The 27,305-nt window shown below is 36.9% G+C and overlaps 2 protein-coding genes across 2 annotated transcripts; both read left to right on the top strand.

The window, feature by feature from the left end:
- Nucleotides 1–6,023: 6,023 nt before the first annotated feature.
- On the top strand, nt 6,024–10,675 carry LOC125493557 (uncharacterized). The gene is made up of 6 exons (XM_048637019.1): nt 6,024–6,354; nt 6,454–6,594; nt 6,695–6,760; nt 8,589–8,905; nt 8,987–9,755; nt 9,816–10,675. Exons 1-6 carry the CDS (start codon nt 6,024–6,026, stop codon nt 10,673–10,675), a joined length of 2,484 nt encoding a protein of 827 aa, XP_048492976.1.
- Nucleotides 10,676–13,680: 3,005 nt separating this feature from the next.
- Nucleotides 13,681–15,017, top strand: LOC104903420 (E3 ubiquitin-protein ligase ATL41). Its single transcript, XM_010691446.4, has one exon. It carries the CDS (start codon nt 13,960–13,962, stop codon nt 14,716–14,718), a length of 759 nt encoding a protein of 252 aa, XP_010689748.1. The 5' UTR covers nt 13,681–13,959; the 3' UTR covers nt 14,719–15,017.
- The last annotated feature ends 12,288 nt before the right edge of the window (nt 15,018–27,305 follow it).

The raw sequence follows: 27,305 nt of genomic DNA, 5'->3' as shown, positions 1-27,305 counted from the left end.
AGGTTTGCTTTGGATGATAGTCCCTGAGTGCAATTTGACTTAGTGCTAAATTTTTATATGTCCTACTTGGGAAAAAAGATATTGAGAAGTTAAAAACAATATTTTTTAAGAATTTTGCATGAATTGGGGTACAATCTTTGTTACCCGAACTCGATAAATTTTCCCATATACCAGTGTCAGTACGACACGACACCGACACCGTTACGAAATACGTGTCGGACCCGGCAAACTTCACTTGGACACTGCGGCTCTAAACCCTAAATTCTCAAACCCTAGAGTTCGGAGAGGAGAAGAGAAGAAAAGAAAAAGAGGAGAAGAGGGAAAGGCGATAACTCACCTTGACTCGACGACCGAAGATTCAAACTCGCCGCCGGAACTTGCCGGGAAGTTTCTCTCTTCAGTCTTCACTTCTCTTCCTTCTCTTCTTCCCGCTCTTCAAACTTGTGTTATGTACTTCTGTCTTTTTAGTCTTCATCTTTTCTTTTCCGTTTTCTTTTTCTTTTCTTTTTGTCACAAATCCACGTGACTTTGTCCCCTTTTTTTTTCTTTTTTATTTTCCTTCTCTCCTTTCCTCCTTCAGCTCTACTTTCTTTTCTTAAAACATAAATTTTTCTTCTTAGCCTATGGCTAAGTTGTCATATTAAATTAATTTATTATAAGTAGACAATTATAAAGTATAAATTAGCTGATTAATTATTAAATTTTCTATTATAAAATATTATTTTCGCGTACCCGTACCTGTGTCTAAATAAAATATTATTTTCCCCGTGTCCTTTTTTTTTGGAATTGTTGTACCCGACACTTGGATCCGTACCCATATCCGACACTCCTAGCCGAGTCTAGGTAACATAGGGTACAATTATACAATTTGAATTAAGCATACCTAAATAGAAAATAGGATGACACATTCAAATAAAGTTTCACATAATTGTACCAATGATGAGTTCATTTAGTTTTCTAAGTTGCTCTCGGTCTATTCGCATTTTTTGATAGTCATTGACTTCCATTATCATAGTATATTTTCAAAATCCATGTGCATCTTATGATTGCCCGGCATAATTTTTTATCCCTTTTTTGTGGGGGGTGGGGAAGATTGGGGGAGGGGGTTAGAGTTGCGTTCCCCCCATGCTGTGAATTCCGGGAGAATATACCCTGCAAAATTCTTGATTGGAATGTGAAAGGATTTCTAGTTCTATGCAACTATATGAATTTATCGGAGTGGCTCGGTGATGCTTTTTTGTTATGGTATCATGGAAAAGAAAAATTTTGTCGTAGTGATTGCTCCACAATTCACATCGGCTTGATTTCCACTGAAGTCTTTTGCCATGAATCTTGCATTTCTTGGATATTTTTTTTGCTCTAATCCATGCCCCGTTTTACCCATTGTCTAAGGACATGAGTAGCCTGTTTTGAGAGAGGGTGGGGTGGGACACTAGTAAATTCTGAAATTATAATTGGAGCTTGGAACTTGGGGATTAAGGGTCAGGGGATGGGGATTCTAATTTTTTCATGAACAAAAAAATAAAATTTAAAAAAAATGGCAGAAGATAGTATCAAGGCATACTGCTAGTTGTAGACCTTGGTTGTCGTTGCAACTTGCAACAAAGTGTTAACCATTGTTTTTCGAGCGTTAATCTATTTATATTTCATCTCCATTGCTCTCTGGGATGTGAGGTGGAGGATGCCCACAGTTTCTTTCACAGCCGATAGGTCCAAAGCCCTCTCTTTGAATGTGTACTTGTTCTTTACTCTAACCCTATTATTTGCCATGTTTGATGTTGTTACTCCACGTAATGGACATCTCAGAGTTGATGCATGTATATTTTTCTAAGATCAACTATGGTGAGCCTGAAATTCCGTCGGGTGCATTTGATTTGAGTTAGTTGAGTTGCATCAGATTCCTAGCATTGTTATTATTGTGAATTAATTCCCATGTGTTATTTCTGAGTGTCTACTTCATCTCTATGTTGATCAGGATTCATGTGGTCGAATTGGAACCGACGATTATATTGTTGCTGATAAAAGAAACTCTACTTCAAGGAAACAATATAAAAGAAAAAGAGAGTATGTATTTCTTTCTCTGTTTGATGTGGTTGATCCTTTCCTGATATCAGTCTCTTGGCTATAGTTTTCGTCTACCCGATTGTTCTAAGCCTACGTTCATGCATAAGGTACTTAATTTAAAAGTTGTTTAACATTTATTGATCTTTATTTAAATGGATGTTTTTTGTTGCAGCAAGGACCTCGATTATCCAGGAGACATTGATGCCATTAATGCTGACTCCCTTACTAGAATGGTGAAAGTTGTGGCAGAGTCCGTAGTTTTTTAGTTCAACTATGCAAGAGGGTTCACCAGTGGAGGTTGTGCAAATTTTTGTCGCTGAATTTCTTTGCATAAACCATCTTCTTAGATATTGAAATTGTTTGTTAGGAAACAGGGTGTTGTAGTTTGATTAATGCGGAACAAAAAATCAATGAAATAATAAAGGTGAGATAACTATAAAGATGAACAAACAAAGAACACAAGGATTTACGTGGTTCAGTCAAATTTGGCTTACGTCCACAGGTGGGGCATTAGAGCTTCTTTACTATGATGGAGAAAAGCACATATAATAATACAAGGAGTTCTAAATTCTAAAGGCTAAAAGTGTTTCATAAGTTGTGTCTATAATAATGAATACCAGGAAGCCCTTTTATAATCATAAGGAACCCTGTACAAATCCTAATAGATAAGTAAAAAACGAAAAAATACCTTAAAACGCGTGTACCGCAAAAACCGGCGCTTCTCCCGACCCAGTCAGGCGCGAGACGAAACAGTTTCGTCAGTTCATCGTAAAACAGTCATAACTTTCTCGTTTCTCAGTGGAATTGTGCATTTAAAGTTAGCCTTATGCCATTCACAATATTTCAAGTTATAAATAACAATCTCCACCTTGACTTGAAACCAATGAAACAAGATAACTTCACCTTGAACTGAAAACCAAGAAGTAATGCTCACCATAAACATAGAATCTCCACCTTAAACAAAATTCCATAAGCCTACTCACTTTAGGCAATCCAGAAAACAAACATATTCTATAATTGTGTACCGATGCGTCTTCGAACACAAAATCCGTATACAAAACCATCACATGGCCTAGATCGAGAGTATAAAGTCACCAACGCCAAGCATGCTTCCTCAAATTGACCAAAGTCTATTCAAACACTTCTTCATCTAAACAACAAACTCAAAGGCAATTCTAAAAGCTGAATAACAACAATAATTTCTAAATTGCAATTGTACTTAATAAACACAAAAATACCAAATTTGAGATAAGAAATAGCATAATTAGAACAAAATCTAATGCATAACCAAGATTGCTACTTTATTACAAACTCAAAAACAATCTATCAGAGACTCCGTAGCAAAATCAACATGATTTATCGTTTTACCAATAGATCTCAAAGGGGACACCAAACATAAAGAGATCGTAGAAACCGCAGCCCCAAATCTTGTAACCCTAAAGTGCCAGATCATCATGAAAAACAACATCGACAATATTTGCAGATTGTCCTCATTGGACCTTTCTCCATTTTTCTTATTTAATTTCCAATAGTCATATTTAATATGACCCTTCACATGACAATAGTTACAAATTTTGCCAGAATTCTTTCTACCATGAGCAACTAAAGCATTTGCGTGAGCAGAATTATTAGATTTATTAACCAATTTATTATCAATTAAATCTCTCTGAGTTAAGGCCTCCTTAACATCCTGCAAACTTAAATCATCTTTAGCATATAATAAGGTATCTCGAAAGTGGTCATAGGAAGGTGGTAGAGAACACAACAACCTAATAGCCATATCCTCATCATCGATCTCAACATCGATGTTTTGCAAATCCATAATTATAGAGAAGAATTCATCTAAATGAGACTCAAGCGGTTTACCTTCTTCTAAACTGAGATCATGAAGTATGGATTTTAGTAGTAGACGGTTGGTCACAGACTTTGTCATATAAAGTGACTCCAACTTCAACAATAAACCCGCAACAGTTGTCTCTTTGGCAACTTCTCTAAAAACTTCATTAGACAGACTTAAATGAATCGCCGAGAGTGCCTTCAAATCCATATCCTCCCACTGATCATCCGTCATACCCAAAGGCTTTTTGGATGCACCTACCAGAGCCTTGTAACAGCCACTTTGAACCAGGATGGCTTTCATCTTTAATTATATATTTCCATAGGCCAAAATTTACTTGCCTATCAAATTTCATAATATCGAATTTCATTGACATAATCAAAAAATCAAACTTGTTCTATAAACACCTAAGATCTTAAAGAACCAAACTCCGATACCAATTTGTTAGGAAACAGAGTGTGTCTATAATAATGAACATTGAATGGACAACCAAGCTCTGATACCAATTTCTATAACGTAGTTTGATTAATGCGAAACAGAAAATCAATGAAATAATAAAGGTGAGAATACTATAAATATGAACAAACAAAGAGCTCAAGGATTTAAGTGGTTCAGTCAAATTTGTCCTACGTTCACATGTGGGAGATTCGAGCTTCTTCACTATGATGGAGAAAACCACAGAGAATAATACAAGGAGTCCTAAATTCTAAAGGCTAAAAGTATTTCATAAGTTGTGTCTATAATAATGAACACTAGCAAGTCCTTTTATAATTATAACGAACCCCCTATAATTATAAACATTGAGAGATATGTGCATTCAAAGTTAGCCTTATGCCATTCACAAGATTTCAAGTCATAAATAACATTGCTTTCATGCAGATCATAAATTTATAGGTTTTCAAGATGGATGGTCGACATAATATCTGGATTGCTGGTAAGTTGGAGTGCTTAGAAGGTCCAACGTCTCTTGTCCACTTTCATGAAATAGATTCAAATGGTATATATTCTAGAATTCACGACTTTAGCTTGTTTTTAGAACTTCTACGGTATGCGTCCTATGTCATTTTAGATGTGTATGGTTACTACTATGACTATTGTTTCTAGCAGTCCTTAAGATATTGCTTGATTAAAGGGTTAATTTGGTTTTCTTTTCTCTTGAACTTGTGACTGGTTGATCAGATCATACCTTTTCTGTAAGGAACTTTAGCAATGAGGAATTGTAACTAACCCAAATCCATTATAATTGCATGCTATATATTATAATTTCTGTAAATCGGACCTAACATTTCACATCTTATGAAGTAAGTGACTCGTTAAGCTGTTTTTTATGAAGAAAATTAACATATCGCGTCACCTTTTATGATAAAGGCGACACATGAGAAGGTTTATTGCGTCCCCTTTTATGATGGAGGCGACACATCAGAGGGTTTATCACGTCCTCTTTTATGTGGAGGCGACACATTAGAGGGTATATTGCGTCCCCTTTTATGATAGAAGAAACACGCTAGAGAGGCTATCACATCCCCTCTTATCATTGAGGTGATGCATAAACCTACCTAATGCGTTGCTTATTATATAGCAGATGACATGTTAGTTTAATATGAAATCTCAAATTGAGGCTAACACATCAGTATTTTTGTTTCATGCGATGCGTGAACTAACCTAATGTTTCAGGCGACTCATAAACATTACATGATACTTTATGCATTAACATGAGGCTATCACGTCCCCTCTTATTTTCCAGTGACGCATAAACATTGCTAATCTCTTGATAGGCGACACGTTATGTATGACACCTATCGTGTCGCCAACTATCATGACAAGCCAAATACGACACGGTATGACTTGTAGAGGGGACACGATAGGGGTTTTTCGTAGTAGTGATCATCAAGTACAAGTTCAAGTCCATTTTTCCTAAATTCTTTGTTAAAAAACTATGAACATTGGGATGTGCAAATGAAATTTATTTTCAAGTTTCACGAAGTGTGGGATATTGTACATAATGGCTATAAGGAGCCAACGGAAGAAGAGGAGGTTGTTATGAAACCACAAAAGAATGAATTGAATGAAACACGAAAACAAAAATATTTAAAGGCTTTAAGTTTTATCCATTCGGTTATGAATGGACAAAACATGTTTGACAGTGACATCTCACAAAGACAGGGATATCCTTGATAAAACTTATCAAGGACATACCTGTGTAAAACTTGAGCAATTGCAACATCTGAAATCAGATTTTGAACTTTTGAACATGAAAAGTTCGGAAATAACATTTGAGCATATTCATCATGTTATTTCTATAGCAAATAACATGAAAGCACTTGGCGATAACACCAAAGAATCCGAAATAGTTTTAAAGATTCTAAGATCTATGACTTCTAAGTTTAATACAATAGTATGCATGTTATCCGAGCGAAGCATCAAAGAAGATCTTTCTTTAGATGAGGTACATGGTACTCTTTTGGTACATTAGAAAATATCGAATTCCTATGAACCTGAAGAGCAAGTGTTGCAAGCTAAAACACATATAAATAGACATGGAAATTCTACAGGTTTAGGCTTCAGTAGGGGCAGAGGATTAAAAGGTCGAGGAGGAGAAAGATACATGGTGAAAGAAGGTGCTCGATACCATCGTGAATATAACTTCAATCAGCGACAACGAGGTCGTGGGTGTGGATATGATCGTGTTCGAGGTTTATAATTCGAAAGTAATGAAAATCATAAAAGCAATGTGCTCGGTGTTTTGATTGCAATAAACATGAACATTATAGTTCTCTGAATATTATTTTACAGCCCCTATCGAAGAAAAGGTTAATCACACGGAAAAATCTGAAAATGAATCAGTAGACCGTATAATTGGTTTGTAATAATGAGGAAGGCAAAGATAATGTATGGTACTTAGACAACGGGTCAAGTAATCATATGTGTGGCAATAAATAATTATTCTTTGAAATTGATAGCTCCTTCGATTCTTATACATGATTTGGAGTTAACACAAGAGTAGAAATTGTAGGAAAAGTTAAAATTTCTTTTCAGAAAAATGACGATAATGTGGATTATATTTCACATGTATACTATGCCCCAAAGCTTAAAATAACTTGTTGAGTCTTGGTCAACTCATGGAGAAAGGTTATGATATTAAAATGAAAAATGGGTATTGTAACATTGAAGATGATTATAGTTATTCTATTGCAAGATTACAAATGTCGAAAAATAGAATGTTTCCTTTAAAACTCAAAAATGTGTCACAACCTGGTTTTGCGACAATGGTGAAAGATGATACTTGGCTTTGGCATCTTAGATTGGGACATTTGAATTTTAATGGCATGAAATTACTATACCAGAAAAATATGATGAATGGTTTACCTTCGTTAGAGCAACAAAAATCAATATGTAGAAATTGTGTTATAGGAAAGCAGCGAAGAGATTCATTTCCCCTTAGAAAATCTAAAAAAGCAAAATATCCACTGAAAATTGTCCGTTCTGACATTTGTGGCTTAATTACACCCTACTCATTTGGAAAGAAAATATATTTCATCACATTTAGTGATGATAATAGTCGCAAATCATGTGTTTATTTCCTTGTTGAAAAGCCAGTAGCATTAGAAGTTTTCAAAACTTTAAGGCTTCCGTTTAAAAGCAAAGTGGTTATTATATCAAGACATTAAGAACCGATCGAGGGGTTGAACACACCTCACATTCTTTCAATCATTTCATCAAACGGCATGAAACTCGACACCAACTCACATCAGCATACTTTGCTCAGCAAAAATAGAGTTGTAGAAAGAAAAAATAAAACGATTATGAATATGGTAAGGAGTATGTTGAGAACCAAGTCTTTACATCGATGACTGATTTGGTTGTGTTGCATAATGTATCTTATAACTACAAGACCAAACATCATGTATACAATAAGTCTTATCAGCAGATATATGGATAATTGGACTGCATAGCATCTCCCAGCGACAAAAGGAGATTGCGATATTAAAATATAACTAGGAATTCAAAAATATTTTACGGCGGAGAAAATACAAATCTGTTGGTTTCATTAACAGTGATTATGCTGGAGATATGGATGACTGGAAAATAATATCAAGATATGCATTTTTGTTAGGAAATGGAGTAGTATCATGGTCATCAAAGAGAAATCATATTGTGACATTTTCCTCAACAAAAGATGAGTATGTTGCAACAACGTCTTGCACATCAAGCTATATGGCTTCAAAATTTGCTGAATATGATGGATTGTCCACAAAATGCATCTGCCAGATTATATTGTGATAATAGGTCTGCCATAGCTTTATCAAGAATCCAGTTTCTTATGGCAGAAGCAAACATATTGTATAAGTTAGTTATATTTATATCCTAGTCAGCACAGTTAGTTAGCTCTATCTGTATATAAAGCACATGTATAGCTCATGTTAAAGCTTGTAAGACTATTACACATATTATGTAATAAACTCTCTCTAGAGTTTGTTTCTCTCTCAATATGAATTCTGATCTCATATCTTCCTAGATTTCTATATGGTATCAACGCTGTAATCTCAAGAAGAGATTGATTTTTTTTTAGAAACAATGAAATTGTTGTTTCTTGAAGAGCGATTATTTTCACTGAAGTTCGAAATTCCGCAATTGAAGCTCTTGAATTGATTGAAGATTTCTGGTCAAATTTTATATTCAATGGCAGAATCTGAAACAAATTCAACTCGCAATGATTTTGTAAACACTAATGGAGGTAATTTGGATCCTCTTTTGATTGCTAATTCTGATAATCCTACATCTTCATTGGTTTCTGCTGTATTTTCTGCAACAAATTTCATTAGATGGATTAGAAATGTTAGATGTGCCTTGATTGCGAAGAATAAAGATGGTTTTAGTACTAGATCAACTCCTAAACCTAGTGAATCTAGTCAAGTATATTTGAAATGGATTAGAGCAGATTATATGGTTATGAGTTGGATACTCAGCTCAATGACTCCACAAATAGCAGATCATTTTGCATATGTGAGTACTTCGGTTGAATTGTGGCAAGATTTGAATGAACGATTTGGACAATCTAACGATCCATTAATATATCAATTAAAGAAAGAAATTGATAGTCTAAGACAAGAAAATCTTACCATAATTGCATATTATGGAAAGATCAAAAGACTTTGGGATGAGCTTAAGTCTTTAATAGTGTCACCTACCTACTGTTGTGGTGCTTTGAGCAAATGCAGTTGTCAATTTGTAAAAAGATTGGCAGATATTAAAGCTGAGGATAAGCTAATGCAATTCTTGTTAGGCTTAAATAGTGGCTTTGATAGCACTATTACCAATATCTTGTCAATGGAACCTTTACCTACTATAAATAAAGCATTTTCTATAGCACAACAAATTGAAAAACAAAAGGAGATAACTGGTGTATTGGAGGCTGGGGAAAGCAATGTTATGGTAGTTCAAAAATATAATCAAGGAGGTATGTCTGCTGCTATACAGAGATTTCAAGGGAAAAGAGATTGGAAGAAAGAAAAATTTGATAAAAAGTGTGACCATTACAAAGGAAAAGGTCATACCATGGATCAATGTTTTAAGCTGATTGGGTATCCTGAGTGGTACACAGCTGTGAAAAATGCAAAAGGAGGAAATGCAAGTGGCATAGGAGGCAGTAGAAAATTTGTTGCTAATGTTCATATTGATAATGGACATTGTGATTCACCTCCGGATTGTGAAGATGATTCAAACTACAATGATGGCAAGGAAATGAATTCTTATATGATAAATAACATTTGCCAAGAAGTCATGAAAATGATGAAAGGAAAAGACCAGACAAACACATCTTCTCCTGGAAACATGTCTTTTGCTAGCTTTGCAGGTAATGTCTGTTAGTCTATGAATTTTAACAATGGTTTTTACACTTGGATTGTGGATTCAGGAGCATGTGATCATATGGTGTATGATGAACATATGTTAATTGATAAAAAGTTGCTTAAAAGAGAGATTAAAGTTGGATTGCCTGATGGAACATTCAGAATGGTATACAAGACTAGAACTGTTGTGCTTAATGAGCATTTAAGCATCAATGATGTGTTATTAGTAGAAGATTTTAAACATTACTTACTGTCTGTTAGTAAGTTGGCAGAGAAGGACAATGTCTTGGTGCATTTCACTAAAGATAATTGCTATTTTCAGGACCTATATAAACACAAGGTTCTCGGAATTGGTAAGAAACAAGGAGGTTTATACTACTATTACAGCAATGCATGTGATATAAATAAGAGATTGTGTGCAAGTTCATCTTGTCATGCTGTGGAAACATCTTCTAGTACTGATATGTTGCCTAGTAAGACTGCTGTAGGTAGACAAATTGCATCTCATACTATCAATGATGTACATTTGTTACATAGCAGATTAAGAGGACATCTATCTTTGTCCAAGATGAGACATATTCCTGGTTTTAGTTGTAGAAATATGCATGAATACAACGGTGGTATATGTTTGAATTCAAAGCAGCATAAACTTCCTTTTTCTGTTAGTAAGAGTAGAGCAGATCAATGTTTTGACTTATTGCACATTGATCTATGGGGGCCATACAGAGTGCATGCTTTAAATGGAGCAAAGTATTTTTTAACCTTGGTTGATAACCGTAGTAGAGGTACCTGGACTTTCTTATTACATAACAAGTCTCAGGTTGCTAAAACTCTTGAATATTTTCTGAAAATGGTGGAAACACAGTTTGGAACACGTGTGAAAATTATAAGATCAGATAATGGGACTGAAATAGTGAAGAAATAATGCATTCATATGTTTATATCTAAAGGTATTATGATGCAAAAGAGTGTGCCATATGTTCCTCAATAGAATGGTAGGGTTGAGAGAAAACATAGGCATCTTTTAGAGATGTCTAGAGCTCTTAGCTTTCAAGCTCATTTACCTAAGATGTTTTGGGGAGAATGTATTTTAACAGCAACATACTTGATAAATCATCTGCCTACAAAAGTTTTATCCTGGAAAACACCATATGAAGTGATGTTTGATAAACCATCTGATTACAGTGGATTGAGGAATTTTGGTTGTTTGTGTTATGCTTATAACATGAATGTTTATAAAGACAAATTTGATTCAAGAGCTAGAACTTGCATCTTTATAGGTTATCTATCTGGCCAGATTGCATATAAGTTGTATGATCTTGATACTCATACTACTCTTGTATCTACAGATGTAGTATTCTTTGGACAATCTTTCCCTTTCTCTACAAATGATACAAACACAGAAGTATATAAAACTAACATGGCGAAATTTGCTGATGAAAGTGAAATATGCAAACAGAACAGTGATACTTCAAATCTAGTTTCTTCGTCTTTATCTTTATCTCACAATTCTCCCTCAACTGAAACAATTCGATTCCTATACTTGAGTCTGTAACAAAATGCTTCTCCTATGCAGTCTAACCCAAATTCAGATCCATGTTCTCTTAATACTGATATTTCTATTTCCTCTCCATCTTCTAATCATGACACTATACCTAATTATCATGATTCTGTTCCAGTTATTAGACATAGTAGTAGGACTGTAATTCCTTCTACTAAACTTAATGACTTCTTACACTATATATTCCTCATAAAAATGCTCTTAATTCTTCTAGCTCTAAATCTAAGTCATTTGCTGTTAACTCTTGTCATATAGTTGAACCTAAATATTATAATCAAGCAAAACATGATCCTGATTGGATTCTTGCTATAAATAAAGAGCTTCAGGCTCTTGAAGCCAATGAAACTTGGACACTAACTTCCTTACCTAAAGGGAAAAGAGCTATAGGTTCAAAGTGGGTATACAAGACAAAGTTAAAACCTGATGGTACTATAGAGAGGCATAAAGCTAGACTGGTTGCAATTGGTTATCAGCAAATTGAAGGCCAAGATTTCACTCAGACTTTCTCACCAGTGGCTAAGTTAGCAACAGTTAGAGTAGTGATTGCTTTAGCAAAAGTGAAACAGTAGGATTTGTGTCAGTTGGATTTAAATAATGCATTTTTGCATGGATTTTTAGATGAGGAAGTATACATGGTCCCTCCTGCTGGTTATTTCAAGGTTAAACTTGGACAAGTTTGTAGATTGTAGAAGTCCATATATGGTTTAAAACAGGCTTCGAGACAGTGGAATAAAGAGCTTACTAAATTCCTTGTTTCTATTGGTTTTATTCAATCCAAGCAGGATTATTCTTTATTCACTAGACATACAGCTTGATGGTGACTTCTTGGTGATCCTAGTATATGTAGATGATATGCTTGTGACAGGAACTTCTTTATAACAAATTCAAGAAGTTAAAAAGGGCCTGGACTTGGCTTTTACTATAAATGATTTGGGAGATTTGAACTACTTTCTTGGTGTTGAAATCACAAGGAATTATGTGGGTACTTTTATGTCACAAAAGAAATACATCAAAGACATCCTTGCGGATACTGGTATGGAGGATTGTACAAGTGTTGTCGCTCCTTTGTATGCTGGGTTAAAGTTGTCTATAGATACAAGTGAAACATTACCAGAACTTAATGTATACAGAAGGCTTGTATAGCCTGATTTATCTTATGCAGTTCAGCGTTTAAGCCAGTTTATGCATGAACCTAGAGTTCCACATTTGCGTGCAGCTCTTCATTTAGTCAAATATCTTAAAGGTACAATGGACTATGGTTTACACAACACAAAAGATTTTGCTCTTGATCTATGTGCTTATAGTGATTCAGATTGGAGTAGTTGTCAATATAGTAGCAGGTCTTTGAGTTCTTATGCTGTGTTTATGGGGAACAATCTCATTTCTTGGAAAACCAAGAAGCAAGCAACAGTAAGTAAATCTTCAGCAGAAGCTGAACATAGAAGCATGTCCAACACTGCAAGTGAATTGGTCTGGGTGCATGGACTTCTTAAATATTTGCAAGTATCTGTTCATTTGCCTATTATGCTAAATTGTGATAACATTTCAGCAGAACATTTAGTACACAACCTTGTGTTTCATGAGAAAACAAAACACTTGAAGAGAGACATGCATTATGTTAGAGAACAAGTGGCAGCAGGTTTTCTAACAACGGCTCATATTTCTAGTGCATCTCAGTTAGCAGATGTGCTAACTAAAGCTCTACCTTCTGTTCAGCATCAGACTATTTGTTGCAAGCTTGGTCTTGTATTTCAAGTCCAACTTGAAGGGGGGTATAAGTTAGTTATATTTATATCCTACTCAGCACAGTTAGTTAGCTCTATCTGTATATAAAGCACATGTATAGCTCATGATAAAGGTTGTAAGACTATTACACAAAGTTCGTAATAAACTCTCTCTAAAGTTTGTTTCTCTCTCAATATGAATTCTGATCTCATATCTTCCTAGATTCTATATATTGATATGAAGTATCACTTTCTATGTGATTTGGTCAACGAAAAAAGTGATAGACATCCATTTATGCAAGAGTACTGAACAAGTTGTAGATGTATTCACGAAGCCGCTGAAGAAAGACATGTTCATAATGTTTCGAGATTGTCTAGTCTTTGCACTTACAATAGTTTGGTTTAAAGAGATGTGTTGAAACAAATATAAACCAAAGAAATATTAATAGTAAATTAATGTTTCGTAATTGAGGGAGTATATTATTAACACACAACATGGCAAGCGCTCACATTTGGTTACTATTATTTGTTGCGCTCTACCCCCAAATAAAATTTTAAGACAAAAGATTCAAATATAGCAACCAAATAACCTTTGAATGTTTCATCTAGAACACGTTATTTAATTGATAAGTCAATAGCCCCCACAATCAAAGCATACGAAATGAGCCTGAAAAATACAAAATCAATGGTCAATAGTCAATCCTCTATCCTCCTACTACTTATATTTCTTGAATATACTACCTTCATATTTTCAAACAAACACATGGAATTAACTTTTCTCCTCACATGGTGAGAAAAATACACACACAAACTAGCTATGCCATGGATTGGATATAAGTTTACCCAAAATCTCCCAACTTCACCAACATTCTTCATTCTCAATCCCTCGACTCACTTTCTTCAAGAAAAAATCAATCATATGCCATGGATTTTAACAACAATAATCCACACAACACCAGAAGATCAGGCTATGACCCTTATAATCAGACCTTGGTAATTGCTATACTCTGCCTCTCTTTTGTCATCATTTTAGTCATAATACTCCACATTTATGCTAGATGTGTCCTCCGCCACTCTCGCCGCAACACCACCACCTCAATCACCTTCATTCACCGTGACTTGACTCAACCTGCTGAGTCCGTATCAGCAAAGTCCGGCCTCGATCCAACAGTCATCAATTTATTACCATCGTTTATGTTCAAGAAGATTGATGGGCATGATGATGATCACATTGATGAGTGTGCTGTATGTTTGAGTACGTTGGAGGAGGATGAGCTAGCTAGGCGTTTACCCAACTGTAACCATGTCTTCCATATGGCATGCATCGATACGTGGCTCAGCGGCCAAATAACGTGCCCCATTTGTCGGTCGGACGCTTCTCCTAAGTTGGTCCCACACGACCGAGAACCACCCATTCACAGTGTGAGTGAGCTGACTGAGGTGGTGGTTGTCACTTCAGAAGCTCAATGTGATCATAATAATACGCATGTGGTGATTAATTCAGGTGATGGTAATAATCCTAGCAAGATTAATACTGGAAGTGGGCCGTCGTCGTCATCGAGCTTTAGAATGAGCTCTTTTAGGAAGATGATTGGTAGGGATAGATCATCATCTTCAAATAGATTACAAGTTTGTGGAGATATGGAGCAACAGACACAAGTTCAGCAAAATAATTTCTCATAATTTTACAGAAAAAATATACTGCCTGCTTCAAAATTAGTTCCAACACTTATCATGCCATATAGTTTTTCTGTTGATTATTTTAGTGTATAGGAATGAGTAATTCATATCTTTATAAGATTCAACAAGGAAATAGAAAAAAAAAATTAGAGCGTAGGTTCATAATTCGTTCAGTTGGACAAATGGGAACCTGAGAAGAGTTTTTCAACATGGTTGTTTGGTAGTGTGTAAATGTATGCATGTTTCTCATATATCAAATTCCACGCGGTTAGATTGATTTCAATAACTATATTAATTAATCTAAAGTTTTAAATCATTGACCAACAAGTCTAAAATATGATAAACTTGTACTTTTATAAGGTGAACTAATTGTAATGAAGGGGTATGTTTTCCTAAGAGTTAGTGTAAAGGGAGTGCACACCGAATAAAACTTGGTTAGTGGACAGTTTACCTCTTGCTAGTAAAGTTTAATGTATAAGACGATTCAACTTACAAACAACAATTACTTTTTACTATCCTATTAGAGCAGCCGCAGGTAATCTACCCCTCGTATAGGTTTAGTTTAAGTTCATGTGTATTATAATATATACATTATAAGGGGATTGTTGAACATCGCTGTGAAATTACTTGAATTGCTCCAAATTCGTTTTTATAGACCATTTCACCATTTTCTCTTTTCCACACCACCCACCACCACCACCTACCTTCCCACTGCCATTTCACCCTCTCATCTTTTCCACACCACCCCCCACCCCAACCACCACATACCTCCCCACTACCATTTCACACCTCTCCTCTTTTCCTCATCACTCACCACTCACCACCCCCACTACCACCACATGCCTCCCCACTGTCATTTCACCCTCCCCTCCTTTCCACACCACCCACCACCCCTACCACCAACCCACTGCCACCTGCGACCTCCACCGCCATCACAAATTACACAAATACATTTTTAAAAATTTTTTAATTTATTGAACTTAAACATACAAATGTTAACTTTTACATAAACTTCAACAAAAACCTAAACATAAACTAAAATTTAAACTTAAACATAAAGTAAACTTGAAGGTAAACTTAAACATAAACTTAAACTCAAACATTAACTATACTTTAAAATAAACATAACTTTAAAAAGTGCATTATTCGTCAACCATGTTTTTAGTTTCTCAATCATTGCCTCCTCAAATAGTGCCCCTTTTTCCTTTGCATATAATGCTTGCAGCAAATTTCAATTCTTATGATACTCTTGCAAGTTCAAGCTCCTGGGTTGCAGCGTTATTTCTTGTTCCTTTGTAGCAACCTTTCTTTTTTTCAACCTCGAACCTAGCAATTTCTCTTTAAACATCTGCACTCCTATCCTCTGAATGGATTCGAAGTCTCACGTTCTTCACACCATAGGGTTGTGGGTCCACGTCATCTCCTTCACCAATGGTAGGTGTCTCGAGCACTGAGTCACTTCCATCAACTCTCGACCTTTTGCCGCTACTTCCGCTTTAGGTGAATTCACATTTTCTTGTGGCCATTTTTGGGCCGACCACCCGAACTTTCCAATAAATTTTTTTACTATGACCCTCCATTTTTGAAATTTCTTCATCATTTCCGAGCATGTTCGAGGATGAATAACTGACCATGTTTTCTAATATGCAATAAATGAGTTTCTTTCATAACATCATTATCGTTTTGACCACTCTTCTTTCTTGCAAGAGCTTCATCATAAAATGCAGCCGACCTTAAAACCCGTGGAGCAAGTCTACTCCAACGACCTTTCACCATATCCGCATTTCTTGTCACAATTTCTATTGGGTCGCTATTCTTCATGCCTCGAAAGCTTCCCAAACTCTTCCCAGGAAGATGCCTTTCTTTTGGCTCGTCCCAATCACCTTATCAAGAGAAGTGTCCATAAATTCTAAGATAAGATTTTCATATTCAATATGATTCCAAACCCTCTTACCACTACAACTTGCTTCTACGACGGGTGGATTTTATGCTTGAGTGGGTTGTAGTTGTGGTTGAGGTGGTTGCTAAGATAGAGTAGGCTGAACAAACTCATCATAACCATCAAAATCATCAGCTTCTTGGTATTGACTAACACCATCATCAGCTTCTTGATATTGACCCCCATCCTCATCATCACCATCTACCTCATTATCCAGAGATGAATCTTCTTGGTATTCAGAAAATCTATAATTAAAATCAGATTGACGATATGATAGGTTGGCATTTTGAAATGAAGATTCATGGTAAAGGTTATCATATTGAGGAGAATAATTTTGAAAATTTTCACCCTTTTGATTCGTAATTATTTAAGAGGGTTAACGGTAATTTGAGTGATAGAGGACTGACGATGTAGCGATTCTGTGAGGTATTTGAGCAATTTTGTTGTCTAAGCATTTGGTTTTTTTAAGCAGTTTTGGGGTTGATTTCTTATATAATTAGGATGATTAGGATCCATAATTATAAGAATTTGAGAAATAAGTAGCAATGAAAGAAGAGTAATCAAATAAATTAGAACAAATAGAAGAAATTAGTGAAGAGGGAGAAAATTAAGTGTGTGCAAAATATAGCAAAATGGAGCTCTATTCATAGAGCTCGAAAAAACAAAGTCGTTGGTTTTCTTTGTATTTTTTAAAATAACCATTACAAAATTTACAACGGTTATAGCCAATAATAAGTTGACATGTGGAAAGGCGTGGCATTTGTCATGTTGCTACTACCTAAAACAAAGTAATGTGTCAGTGTTGGAGTATGTTAGCATTTGATTTTTTTTTTGGGTTTCCGCTAGCCAAAACGCAACGTTTTGACTGGAAAAAGTCAAAAAAGTAACTTTTTACCAGATCAGGCGATGGGTCCCACGCCTAATCAAGTTTTCAATTGTCCCTTACAAATTTTTCATCTCAATCAACCCATGATCTTATTCTCATTCATGATTAAGGAATTTGTTTTTAGGATTATGTACTTGATCTTATTTTGAGATCATGAGTAAACATGCTCTACCCCTATTGACTTTAGCACTTCCTTCTTTATACTTCTATTGGAACAATGACGTACTAGCAGTTGGAATATAAACTTAGCCTAGCTGCTGTTCAGGGTGACAAAATATTAAATTTTGTCAATTACTGATACAGTTAATTTCTTTTCTCACACATGGTGGAATTCACACATTAGCTTATTATGTCTCATCAAATATTAGTATAAGTTTACTTGCATTAACTAGATCACTGACTAAAAATTATTTGAAGTTTCTACTGAAATATGCTCAAAGAATTGCTCTAGAAAGTAAAAATCACATGTATGTTTTTGCACAAAACGATCGAAAATAATATGTACCTATTCAAAGGGGAATGTTTGGGGAATACTTAACCAAAAAAATAAAAATTACATTCCTCTATCTAAACATAATATAATGCGGGAAGAAAAACAAAAAAAAAAAATCTCTTCATTAACATCCGTAGCTAATCTCTAAGGATAAGAGATTTAAGGAGATAACACCCAAATAGATTTTCACTTTTTTTTATGTTTTTAGATGATTTTTCTATTTATTTTTTTAAAGTTGGTAAGATAAAGTACCCTAATAAACTGATACCTCACACATGTATAACCATCTAGATTTGCGGGTTAGACTCTTTGGAAGTAGGGGATGGTAAGGGAAACCTCACCCCCAAAGAGCCCCACCATTGAAGTCATGAGCTTAAACCTTTACCACTAGGCCAAATTCTTGCATGGTAGATGAATTTGAATTTCTCTATTTAGCTAACAAGAACTTTTAGCTTTTTTAGTTAAGACTTGTAGCACGTTTGGTTCGTGATTTTTGGACTCCAAGAAACGAATCAATTACCGATTTTCTTATTTTTTGTTTTCTTCAACTTCTCATCAATCCATTACCATTACTTGGTGGTAATGGACTCCCTCAATTTGTTACCTTCTCTCCCTCCTCAAGTAACAAAATACATTATTTGATAGTAACGGTTATCATTCCATTTCTATTCCATGGCTTGAACCAAACATCTAATAAAATCTAACGATTTTTGTTACCATTCCTCTCCTTTATTTGTTTCTATTCATAATTCAAACCAAATGACCCCTTATTTTTTGTGATGATATGGAGACAGACATATATTCTTTATTAGTAATAAATTAAGTCATTCAATGATGTATCATACTTGAAAACATGTCACATATCTAGTGCAAATGAAAAGCTCCTGGGTCATTCCATCAAAAGCTCTTAGGTGATGCATGATGTCATTCACCTCAATTTTTAGATCAGGTTTATAATCAAATACTCATAATAATAGAAAACTAGTATTTTTGGTTTGGACAATGTCACGAGCAATTACAATCATCAAATATACAATTATTCATAACTTTCATAATTGATTATTAGCTTTTTCATAATTTTCTTTCTAGTGCGACAAATGGACGTTATGGCGTGATAAATTGTTAGAAAAAACTTTCAAGGAATTGGGGATGAAAATAACAATGTCAATGAAATTGGGGTAAGAGAATGTCATTACCTTAATAAAAATATAACAAATCAAAAGGCTTTGTCTATGTATTAATAGTTACATATAATTATAGACTATCATGTTTTACTTTGAAACATTAAACGTTGAAATTGCAATTGATTGGTGATTAAACTCTCACATATCATGTCAAAGGTCATGTGTTCGATTCCTAGTTGCTACACATTGTTAATTCTTTTAATGAGACCATAAACATTTGTATTAGAAGCTTGAGTGGAGTGCCACGTGTCACTGTTCCTTGGTAGGAATGTCTTTTAATTAATTTGCATAAATGATAAACGTAACGGTTAGGATTACATACAAAAAGCCAAAATGAACATATTTAGCAATAAATAAGAACCAAATTAAAACTTATAAAGAATGAATTGAGCTAAAACCACAATCAAGGCATAGCAACAATGAATAACGAAGAAGGAAATGCACTCACAACATCACCAACCTACAACAACACCACCAACAACAACGCATCGCAGCATTAGCGGAGCCGGATCACCGACGGAATGCCGACAGCAGCAACGTAGAAGTAGAGGAGAGAAAATGATAGAACAGAGGCAGCATTGGCTACTCACCGCACCACCAGCACCATCACACCACCAGCGGCAGCAGCAACACAGGAGGCGCCGGCAACAGCACCGCGGAAGGAGAGTGGCGCGTCCATGCGTTCAACAACAACACCGACAAGATGGAGGAACAGAGAGAGCAGCAATGAAGGTCGATGACAAAGCTCCGGCAAGCTATAGAATGTCGCAGGCCGAGATGCTCGTGGATGGAGTTAACCGTAAAAGGGAGGAGGGAAGAGCGACATGCAAGGGTCACCTTAGTTCTAAAATTTCAAAACATAACAATTACGGTTTTTTCACCAAGTACCCCCGAATTTTCAGAAAATTCACCTGGTACCCCCAGGTTTTCAAAATACACAGGGTACTCCTAAGTTACAAACTAATACACTCAGGTTGGATGTGGAGAGTATTGTGCAGGAAGAGATTCTTTCGCCAAGAACGTCGCTAGAAACGTTACAAAGACAGTCGGAGGTCCGAACACAGCTCTCTGAATGGCTGGATGTGATGCAGAAATCAGAGGGGAAACAATCTGAACGAAATGTAAGTATTGACCCTGTTCCAATCTTCTTTTCACCTGATAATGTGGTAACTGAGAATAGTAAATCTCTATCACCTATTAAGATTGAGTTAGCAGAAATCCAACCTTAGATTGATTTCTGGGCTTCATCCATATACTGTTATGTGGTTGGAAGTAATCCACCTCAGATTGTTATGGAAGGTTTCATTTGGAGGGTTTGGAGGAATATGGGGGTAGACAAGGTGATTTTGGTGAAGAAGGGGTTGTTTATGATAAGGTTTAAGACTATGGAGAAGAGAGATCATGCATTGAAGGATCATATCTTCTTTGATAGTAAACCTGTAATTATTAAACCATGGCACCAGGATATAGACATGCTCAAGGAAGATGTTAAAACCCTCCCTACATGGGTTCATCTGCACTTAGAGTTTAAATACTGGGGAGAGGGATGTTTGGATAAGATTGCTGGGCAGGTTGGGCATGTAGTGAAATTTGATCAAGCCATAATCAAGAGAGAAAAATTACAATATGCACGTGTTATGCTAGAAGTTCCGGTGGATAAGGAGTTACCTGAAGAGATATCCTTCATTAATGAGAGGGACCAGTTAACAAATGTGAGAGTGGAATATGAATGGAAGCTTGTTCTATGTCAGCTGTGTAAGGTTGTTGGTCATACCACAGGGGAGTGTAGGAAGAATGTGGTTAGACAAGAATGGAGACAGAAAGAGCCTCAAGTGGAGCATAATCAGAATGAAGAAGGTGCAAAGGATGTGGAACAGGGGTTTCAGAGAGTAAGGAACCCTGCAAGAAGGTTGATTCAATCACCTACACCAGTGGATACAATGAATGAGTTTCAGCATTTAACGGAGGGAGTAACAGAAGTAGTGGTGGGCCTTGTTCAATGCTCAAAGGTGAATGCTATTGACACAGGGGGGGCTACCTCCTGATGTTAATGGATAGTATTGTATGCTGGAATTTCAAGGGGATTAACAGCAACCAGAAGCAACTAGATGTTAAGAAATTTCTTAACATGAAGAATGTGGGGGTTGTTAGTCTCCTTGAGACAAAGGTAAAGGCTCCTAATCTGGGAGACCTTTATCAGAGGTTGTTTGCAGGATAGTGTTTTACATCAAATGTGGTAAATCATAAAGGTGGGAGGATAGTGTTGGCTTGGAACCCCAATAGCTTCCATGTGAATATTTTAAAGTCAACCAGTCAGAAGATTCATTGTAGGATAGAAGAGAGGACTGGAGGTAAACCTCCTTTCTAGTGTTCTTTCATATATGCTTTTCATAGTGCTATGGTGAGGAATGCATTGTGGGAACATCTTATGGCACTCCAAGAACGCATAAGGGGACCTTGGGTCATGATGGGTGATTTTCATTGCATAATGAAGCCTGGGGAAAGAATAGGTGCAGTTGTGAGGCCTCAGGAGATTGTAGATATCCAAGTATGTATGTTGAGGTGTGGGATGAATGACCTGAATAGCACTGGGTGCCTGTTTACCTGGAATAACAAGCAGAAGGACACTAGGGTGTTTTGCAAACTAGATCGGGTTATGGTTAATGAAGCATGGGATGAAGCCTTTCCAACTGCAAATGCACATTTCATGCCAGAAGGATATTTTGATCACTTCCCAATGGTTGTGCAAGTCTATCCTCAGCTACAAACAGGTAGATCCCCTTTTAAATACCATACTACGTGGAGTTCAGCAAGGAACTTCCAAGAGATTGTGAGAGCTTGTTGGTGTACTAGAATAGAGGGCTCTATCATGTTTAGAGTGGTGTGCAAGATGAAACTGGTTAACAAGGCTATGAAACAATTGAATGCTAAGGGTTTCAATGATATGCATGTTGCTGAAACAAAGGCAATGCAAAACTTGTTAAAATGCCAGGCTGAGCTGAAAGAGGATATTGCTGACCCTATTAAAAGAGAAGCAGAACACAATGCAAATGTGGAGTATAGAAGAGTGCATAAATTATATATGTCTTATCTGAGCCAAAAGGCAAAGCTGAATTGGTGCAAGGAGGGAGATAAGAATTCCCACCTTTTCCACCAATCAATTAAAGCTAGAAGAGTTAAAAACACTGTATATGCTATACATGGCAGGATGAACCTCAGAAGGTTATTGAGGCTTTGCTCATATACTATGAGGAGCTGCTAGGCAAGCCTATGAATGGGAGAGTGTCTGTCAAGAAAGGGGTGGTTGAGAGGGGTTCTATGCTCATTGAGGATCAAGTCCATGTCCTGAGTAGAAATTTTGATGCTCAAGAAGTAAAGAAGGTTGTTGCTTCTATTCCTGGGGAGAAAGCTCCATGGCCCTGATGGGTTTAGTGTTTTTTTCTATAAGGACACATGGGAGATAATTGGACAAGATGTGACTAATGATGTGTTAGATTGCCTACAAACAGGGAAGCTTGTAAAGGAGGTTAATGCCACTATCTTAAACATGGTTCCTAAGGTAGCATGCCCTAGTAGTGTCATGGAATTCTGACCTATTGCATGATGTAATGTATTGTACAAGATCATTACAAAAGTATTATGCAATAGGTTAAAAGTGGTGCTGCCTAGTCTAATATCAGAGAATCAAGGGGCGTTTGTTCATGAGAGATTCATTGTGCACAACATCATGGTATGCCAAGACTTGGTAAAACATTATGGTAGAAAGGGAGTTAGACCTAGTGTGTTGATGAAACTAGATATGAAGAAGGCTTATGATACCATTGACTGGGATTTTCTGCAGGAAATGTTGGTGGCTTTGAAATTCCCTAGCCATTTTATTAATCTCATAATGGTATGTGTGAGAACTCCAAAATTCTCTCTTATGATCAATGGATCTCTTCATGGATTCTTTGAAGCTAAGAGGGGTATTAGGCAGGGTGACCCAATGTCCCCTCTACTCTTTGTAATCTGTATGGAATATATGTCAAGGGTAATGAATAATCTCCAAGAGGTTCCTGGGTTCTCTTTTCACCCAAGATGCAAGAACCTAAAGTTAAACCACCTAGTGTTTATTGATGATGTAATATTGTGCTGTAAAGGTGATTTTCCATCTGTCTGTCTGATGCTACAAGCTTTTCATCTATTCTCTAACTTATCTGGGTTAAGAATAAATGAAATGAAGTCAGAGTTCTACTCTGGTGGTATGGATCAAATCACTATCCAGAGAATAAGGGAGGTTTCTGGATTTAGGCATAGTAGATTGCCTTTTAGGTACCTGGGGGTACCCATACCAGCAAGAAGAGTATCTGTTTGGGGGAGTCTCATGTTTTGGTGGATAAGATGTGTGCTAAGATCAAGGTCTGGTAGTCCAGGAATCTTTCTTATAGTGGCAGGCTTCAGTTGGTTAAATCAGTGTTGTTAAGTATACATATATACTGGGCTCAGATATATATTATGCATAGAAGTGTTCTTGATAAAATAGAGCAAGTATGTAGAGCATACTTGTGGCATGGATCTTAATTTAGCATGAAAGCTGGAAATGTTGCTTGGGAGAGAGTTTGCTCAGAAAAAAAAGGCAGGAGGTTTGGGGATTAGAAATATCAAGTTATGGAACAAGGTTGCCATGATGAAATATGTTTGGGCTATCACAGCAAAACAAGATTCATTGTGGATAAAGTGGGTAAATGGAGTTTATATTAAGGCAGATTCCTGGTGGGATTATACACTTAATTCTGGAAGTAGCTGGTATTGGAAATAGATTTGTAGAATGAAGGAGGAAGCTAAGAGCGGCATCTATAGTGAAAATGAGCTGAAATAGCTAGCAAAATTCTCTATTAAAAAGTGTTACCAATTGCTTGTTGGTGAGGTTGACAGAGTTCATTGGGACAGATATATCTGGAATAGGCTTGCTTTGCCTAAACATAGATTTATTTTATGGCTTATCATGTTAGAGAGGCTAAGAATAATAGACAGATTGGTGCTGCAGGTATGTGTATTGATGACAGTTGTGTATTATGCACAGGGAAGCAATCACATAAGCATTTGTTCTTTGAATGTGATTATGCTCTCAAGTGTTTGAGAATGTTGCAGAGGTGGCTGCGTTTGAGTCAGACACAATCCTGGTTTAACAGAATGGTGCTCTTCCTGTCCAAGAACAGGAGATCTCAATTTCAGAGAAGAGTTATAGCTGCAGCGTACAGTGCTTTAGCTTACTATATATGGTGGGACCAAAATGAAGTGGTTTCGGATCTGAAAGTCTGGAGCCCAGAGGTTATTATGAAGAAGATCAAAAGTATAGTTCTGTTAAGATTTAGTTTGGTTCTACCAAAGAAGGTTTCTGTAAAGGATAATAATTGGTTTGAAGTGTTAAAGTGTGAAAATGTGTAGTAGTATTGTTTTGTTTACTTGCCTGGGTTTGAGGAGTCCAACCTAGTTAGTTTGCTCTCCCTAGGTTAAGTGTTAGGTTGTATTATTATGTGGTGATATATGAGAGTTACTTATTTAGAAAAAAAAAAAATACACTCAGATACCCTTAATGACTAACGGCGTTAACTGCCGTTAGTCTTAACCCTAATTAACCGTTAGTTTTAACTCTAAACCCTAAAATCTAACTTCTAATTAAATCCTAACCTCTAAATTCTAACCCTAACCCTAACCCTAATCCTCCCACCACCCTTTCCCTCACCCTCCCACCACCCCAACATCCCCCCTCCCCCACACCTGCAACCCCCCTCTCCCACCCCCACTCCATCCCCCTCCCACGTCCGTTGTCGCGAGCCCAGAATTTAAGAGCCTAGTTGCCAGCGAGCTTCCCCACTCACTAGTAGAAAAAGGGCGATTTGCGTCCCCCCATGTGCGTCGCACTAAAACGAAAACGACGCAAAAACAAAATTTGCGTCGCATGCTCACTGGGGTACGACGCAAAAGACAACACACAAGCACCAGGTATAAGTGATGTGCGTCACATCCTTCCTACCTGTGACGCATACCGACCATATGCGTCGCACCATCATGAAGGTACGACGCACATCGCTTGAAAATAAATGAGGCCTATCTGCAATGTGCGTCGGATGGTATGTAGAGTGCGACGCGGATAATTGGGCCCAATAATATAGACACGCGGATAACTTGTACACTCCTTTTTATTTACAAACCCTACTTCATTACTTCCTCATATCAGCCGTCACTCTATCTCTTCTTTTCTCTCTCTCTCCTTCTCTTTTTCCTTCCTCATTAGTTCATTTTCAGTAACTTCTCTCCTTCCTTAAACTTCTCTCTCCTTCTCATTTTTCTTTTTATCCATTACATTTTTATTTTCATTTTATCATCCCACATTTATTTTTCTTCGCCGAAAAATCTGCAAGTTCTTCGTCAGATTCGTCAGATTTTTCAAGGTGCTTGTTGGCGGATTCTTCACTCAACCCTAATTTCGCTCAACAATCTCTCACTCGTTTCTCTTCAAGTCTTCAACCATTTTCTCAGTTCAAGTTCTCTTTCACTCAACTCCGTTTTCCGGCCATTCGAACAAACGAACGAACGAAGGGAGACATTCGAAGAAGAGCAGCGAAGAAATCTGATTTTCGGCGACTACACAGGTTCGTTTTTTTTTCATTTTTCGATCTGATTCATTTTCTTCAACTACTTGATTTTTCAACTACACTCGAAATCGCGATTTTCGGCGACTACACAATCGCCATTAAACAACTCGATTCCAACTACTCGAAATCGCCTTTTTTTTCATTTTTTAGATTTGATTTTCGATTTTAATTTTCAGATCTAAAAATACGTTTTTTCATTTTTAGATCTAAAAACTAAAAACTTTCTACTGATGACCTTTTGTTTTTTTTTTCATTTTTTTCCGTTTAAAAAACACAAGCAGCAGGTGCTTGGTGGTTCACGAAACAGAGCGGCAGCAGCAGCCAGGAACATAATGTGGTTTGGTGGTTCATGAAACAGAGCAACGCGCACTAGTATAGAACACAGACTATTTGTATTTCGTTTCTTAATTCGATTCAGTAAGAACAATCTTGTATTTTCTTGTAATTTCGATTCAAATTTACGTTCCTCATTTCATTCTTGTACTTCTTGTTGTTTCGTTGTTTCGATTCAGATTAATGCAAATCAGTTAGTACTCCCATATTTTGTATATCGATTTTATTGTTATGGAGTTGTATATATGTAATTTTATTTAATTGATTTTCTGTAATTTATGTATTCTTTTTCTGATTTTTTTATTGTTGTGGAGTTGTATTCGTTTTTTTTTATATCGTTTTATCTGTAATTAATTTTCTTTTCCCTCTCAAAAAAAAAAAATTTTAAAAAAAAATACCAATTTGCGTCGCACGTATCCCAAGGTGCGATGCAAATCACTCATCTGCGTCGCACCCTAGGAGATGTGCGACGCACATTACAGCTCTATGTTGGCTGGGCAGACTCATCTGCGTCGCACCGTATATAACGTGCAACGCAAATAACTACTTAATCTGCGTCGTTTCCACATACGACGCAGATCGTTTCTTAGTCATTTGCGTCGAGGGCTTTGGCGTCGTACCAAGGTCCGACGCAAATAGGCGCCTCACATCCGACGCAAATTGTCTTTTCTGTACTAGTGACTGCCGTCGCGAGCCCAGAATCGCCGGCGACCTGCCCCACTGCCGTCGCGCTCAACCTTATCTCCTTCATCTTTGAACTAGAGTAGAGCAGAGTAGGGGGGATTCAACGGGGGGTGGGAGGAGGGGGATTCGACGGGGGGGGGGAGGGGTGCGGAATTCGTCGGGTTAGGGGAAGGGTGTGCAAAATTCGTCGGGGGAGGGGTGCGGAATTCGATGGGGTTAGGGGAGGGGTGGGTAATTCGACAGGGGTGGCTACAGGGCAGGGGGAAGGGGTGGGTAATTCGACGAGGGTGGCGACGGGGTAGAGGGAGGGGGCTTCCACGGGGTGGTGGGGGAGGGGGGGTGGGGGATGTCAGGGGTGGTTAGGGGGGTTAGGGTTAGGGTTAGAAGTTAGAGGTTAGGGTTTAATTAGGAGTTAGATTTTAGGGTTTAGGGT

The sequence above is a fragment of the Beta vulgaris genome, chromosome 9 (genome assembly GCF_026745355.1).
Source record: "Beta vulgaris subsp. vulgaris cultivar EL10 chromosome 9, EL10.2, whole genome shotgun sequence".
Taxonomy (NCBI): Eukaryota; Viridiplantae; Streptophyta; class Magnoliopsida; order Caryophyllales; family Amaranthaceae; genus Beta; species Beta vulgaris.
Note: the sequence above shows the minus strand (reverse complement) of the source record. Positions and strands in the feature narration are given on the sequence as shown.

Bases quoted from the DNA above. Each gene is read 5' to 3' on its own strand.
- LOC125493557 (XM_048637019.1), top strand. From the start codon at position 6,024: ATGGACAAAACATGTTTGACAGTGACATCTCACAAAGACAGGGATATC. The intron at 6,355-6,453 runs GTACTCTTTTGG...GAAATTCTACAG, and splicing joins TTCTTTAGATGAGGTACATG to GTTTAGGCTTCAGTAGGGGC. The intron at 8,906-8,986 runs GTGAGTACTTCG...TATCAATTAAAG, and splicing joins TAGCAGATCATTTTGCATAT to AAAGAAATTGATAGTCTAAG.
- LOC104903420 (XM_010691446.4), top strand. From the start codon at position 13,960: ATGGATTTTAACAACAATAATCCACACAACACCAGAAGATCAGGCTAT.